Source organism: Rattus norvegicus, chromosome X, assembly GCF_036323735.1.
Source record: "Rattus norvegicus strain BN/NHsdMcwi chromosome X, GRCr8, whole genome shotgun sequence".
NCBI lineage: Eukaryota > Metazoa > Chordata > Mammalia > Rodentia > Muridae > Rattus > Rattus norvegicus.
Window position 1 is genome coordinate 58978208 of NC_086039.1, and position 4448 is coordinate 58982655.

A 4448-nucleotide genomic window follows, 5' to 3' on the forward strand; every position below is an offset into this window, starting at 1 on the left:
TCTCTCTCTCTCTCTCTCTCCCTTCTCTCCTTATATATGGATAAAATGTGATTGTCAACTTTCTGCTTGGCCATCTGCTAACATGATTCTCCCACCATTTCTGGGTTCCTCCTTCTAGAGCCATAAGCCATTTCTTTTCACACACATACACACACACGCAAGAGTGAAAACCACATGTGTGGTTCACCTATGTGTATGTCTGTATCATATGTATAATTGCAAATACAGTCTAAATTACGGCAGCAATACCTAAGGGAACTAGACTTAAACATGTTTCCTATCTACCATATGGATGCTAGGAGTCAAATAAATAGTTAAATGCTTAGGTGTTATGTAGGCAGGTGGATACTTAACAATAGTTAATAATTAACAGAAACTATACTTAGGAGAAAAACTTCTTGGCATATTTTTAAGGCAGCTTATAGACTTGTATAATTGAGATTGGGAGCCCCACCTTGAATATATGTGACTCTGTACCACTGACTGATGTTCTAAACTAAATAAAAAGAGAAATTTAATTGATCCTCAGAAATCATCTAGTTGCTTGTTGGTTATGGGTGTAATGTGACAGGATGATTTAGATTCCTCCTAGAACTGAACCGTCTAATCCCTGCCAGGATGGAATGTATCCCCTCACACTGTAAGAAGAGTTAAATTTTCTTTTGTTAATATCTTTTTGTTAGTTATTTTCCAGCAATTAGAAATGTATATGTGTGTATGTATATGAATATGTATGACTGTGAATGTGTGCGTATGTGTATTTGTGTTTCTAGTATGTACCTACAACTCTAGAAAAAAGGACAGAGCTTCATTAGCTTTCACTACTGTATATTTGACATGCCTTGTTTTATCACCTGAAGAACCTTTCAGAATAACATTACAAATATTACAAATATTGAAACTGATAATTGATATTACATATCAAAAAAATAAATGCTTTAACAACATCTCCTTAAATATCGAGCTTAGCATTTTATTAATGGAAATATACAATGAACTGCACTGAATGTTGTTTCCCTATTATTTATAATGCTGAAGTTCTGATAAATCTTCATAGAAATTTTGAGAAGTCTCACCCTTCTTACTTTAATAAAATTTTGTCATCTATAAAAATGAAACATACTTTAAATAAACTTCAAATTATGAAAATAATGCCATTGATAAACCCCTTTTTGAAAGTGTTCTTTGCAATGAAACCTTTGGAGTTACTTCTAATATAAATAATTTAGCAAAAAATTGTATTAATTTATCAAACACTCTTCCTCCCAAACCATGCTGCTGAAGATGTTCTTGACTAAAAGTTATCACTCAGCTACAGTTTATTTTGTACTATGTGTCTATATTACAGGAAGTTTTCTTTATATAAATTTGAGGCTCTTTATTCATTACTTTTCCTTTGAATTCTGTAGTATCTGAAAGTCATACAAGAAAGTTGTTTTAAATTCGATTTTTCAGTTTGTAATATTTATAAATTTGTATTTGAACTTGGAGTTAAGGGCCTCACAGTATTTCATGTACTGAGATTAGGCATTTTTTCGGGGGGCTCTTCATCTTCATCATTACTATATGGATCATAATCATCCTCACCATCAGAATCATATGGGTAATCCACCAAAGAAACAAGGCTGCTACAATGTGACTGACCCATTCTTTTAGGAAAAGCATCACCATTAGATGGAAAATTTTCAAAGGCTTCAGATGATTTTCGTTTGGTCCGTTCTATTTTGTTTTCACTTTCATTTTTGCCTTTAATTTCCATAAATATGTCACATTTACCTGTAAAGTTACTTCCCATTGGTAGAATACCTTCTTCTCCCCCCTCCTCCTCCTCCTCCTCCTCCTCTTCCTCCTCCTCCTCCTCCTCCTCTTCCTCCTCCTCCTCCTCCTCCTCCTCTTCCTCCTCCTCCTCCTCCTCCTCCTCCTCTTCTTCTTCTTCTTCTTCTCCTCCTCCTCCTCCTCCTCCTCCTCCTCTTTCTCCTCCTCCTCCTCCTCCTCCTCCTCCTTCTGTGATTCTTCTACAACTTGTGTCTGCCTTGCCTTTTAACTCTATATCTTTTGTATGTCCACAGTATATTTTTGAGTATATTATATTAGGTAAATTCCTTCTTGTTCGACTTTTTTTCTTCTCCTCTTCATACTTAGTTTTCAAACCTTTAAAGGTCTGGACATATTCAATTGATTCAAAAGCCATAAAAAATTTTTCCACAATGTTTGCAATGAGAGACTTGATGTTTTCTTTTCTTATAAATTCAAATAGCTCAATAATAGCTGAATTTAACATATTGTACCGATGTCCATTATACATAAAAGCATTTACAACTGGTTCAAACAGATTTTCCTTAATTATGTACAAACTGTAAATTTTGTCTTTAAGGCCAATCATTTTTCTCATAAAACGGACAGCACACAAAATCAGAAATGTGTGCTTTGAACTCATCAGCACCAAGATTCTGCTGAGCAAGTTGTTGCTCATAATATAATGTTTTATGTACATTGAGTGGTTTTGCACACAAAATGTGAGTATTTCTAAAATCGCTCCAAGCAATTGTGCATTTTGATAATTATCAGGGCAGATGTAACCCCTATTATCATTGCTATCATTTTCTACTGTTGTAGACAAAATTGGTGCTATAAGGTTCCTCATGCAACGTTTATAGAAGAAATTCAGAAATCCCTTTCTTTCATATCCATTAACTGTGACACGCATATTTTCTGGATTAAGAAGATCATGAAGAACTGCTGTCAAAATGATGCCTCGTGAAAATTCAGGATCAGAATCACAGATCATTTGGTTGATCATTATATTAAGGAGAAGGTCATCATTATCTTCACTGTTCTGAGCTTCTTGCATTGCATAAGCTCGGACTAGGCGTGGACTATACTCTACCAGACAAGCAAATAGTTCTAAAGCAGCTACTTGTATTTGGTAATCATGCATGTGTACTACAACTTTCAGAGCACTCATGATTCCTAGCTTTATTAGTGTTTTCAATAACATATTTTTCTTTTGAGAGTGTAATGTCTTAGCAAATGCACAGAATTCCTTGAAAAATAATAACAATTCATGTCGTCTTTCATCACCTACAGTGTTATCTTTTAACTGAGCAAAAATTTCGAGCAGAAAATGTTCATCTTCTTGCAGCATGGTAATTATTTCAATTTTGTTGAAAAAAATCATAGTGGTAAGATCAGAAAGAAGATTCCCTTCAAATATGGATGGTGTAGGCAACACAATATCATGAATATATTGCATTCTGTAGGTCTCTTGTATTTTTTTCCTAAGTTGGGAGTGTGTTATTGGCATAACTTCCTTGAATTTAGCATTTTGAGTCAAGAATTGCCTGTACTTCTTTGGCTGATCCAAAGCAGGGTCATATTCTAGGCATCCTACCACATCCATAAAAAATTCATCAGAAAACATGATGTTAAATAAATGTGTATCATTTAGAAACAGGATTCCTTTAATGATGTTATGCAAATAGTATAAGCCTTCCATGTTCTTCAATTTTTCACAAGTTTTGAAAAGCTGTAGCAATTTTTTAATGTAACCTTCATTTTCTAAGACCACTGCCAGCCTTTCCTTGTGGTTGGGCATTTCAAAGACAAAAGGAAATAACTCTGCAATGTTTTTAAGGGTATCGAGTTCATAGTTTGACATCTCAACCCGTTTCCAGCTTAGTGACAGATCTTCAAAACTTTCTAAATCATCAGTAAGATCTTGTGTGATTTCTACCTTTGGATCTTTACCTTGAACTTGGCAGATGTCTTCCCAGATCTCTTGACAACCTTTTGGTTCCAGGAAATGTATTGCCATGCCATGGTTCTTAGCTTCAGACCAAATGATTACCTCCCCTTGTTTCTGATAGGGGACGTTCGGAAGTATCTTACACTCCATAATTGGTGACCCATCTAATTCTGAGTGAACAAGCAGGCATGCACCCTGGTGCCATTCGATATATTTGGATGAAATTTGTCCAGTGCCTATGTCTTTCCACTGCTTGTCTTCCACCATGACATAGACTTTTACGCTATAAAGTTTGTAGTCCATGTTGATATCTGGCATTACCTCACTAGGCAACGTCCTTGAACAGACCTTGGCTTTTTGTATTCTGGCCAGAAGTTGCTATCCCTTGCTACCTTGGCCAGAATCGCTGCTGCAGTCACAATTCTGAAAAAATCATAAGAGAGTAGATTACTGGGGGTTAAATGAACGACAGAGGCTAAGAGAGGGCCCAACATCATTAGGATTCTTGGGAGAGAAGACCCCGATACTCTTCAATCCTCCCTTATAGAACAATCACCAACAAACCTGTCTCAGGACCACCTGAGTCTCTGAGCCTGCCTTGGTTATGGAGGAATCTTGAGATTCACCCAAGGTTCTTCCTAAACAGAATGTGATTATGTAATCGATACTCTTAAAGAGACCTTCCCCTACCATCAAATTCTAG

At 35.9% G+C, this 4448-nt stretch overlaps 1 protein-coding gene across 1 annotated transcript; it reads right to left on the reverse strand.

The window, feature by feature from the left end:
* Positions 1-1161: 1161 nt before the first annotated feature.
* On the reverse strand, positions 1162-4165 carry Ppp4r3cl3 (protein phosphatase 4 regulatory subunit 3C like 3). Its single transcript, XM_039100352.2, has 2 exons — positions 2007-4165; positions 1162-1841 (listed from the first exon to the last, which is right to left on the reverse strand). Exons 1-2 carry the CDS (start codon positions 4061-4063, stop codon positions 1511-1513), a joined length of 2388 nt encoding a protein of 795 aa, XP_038956280.1. The 5' UTR covers positions 4064-4165; the 3' UTR covers positions 1162-1510.
* Positions 4166-4448: the final 283 nt, after the last annotated feature.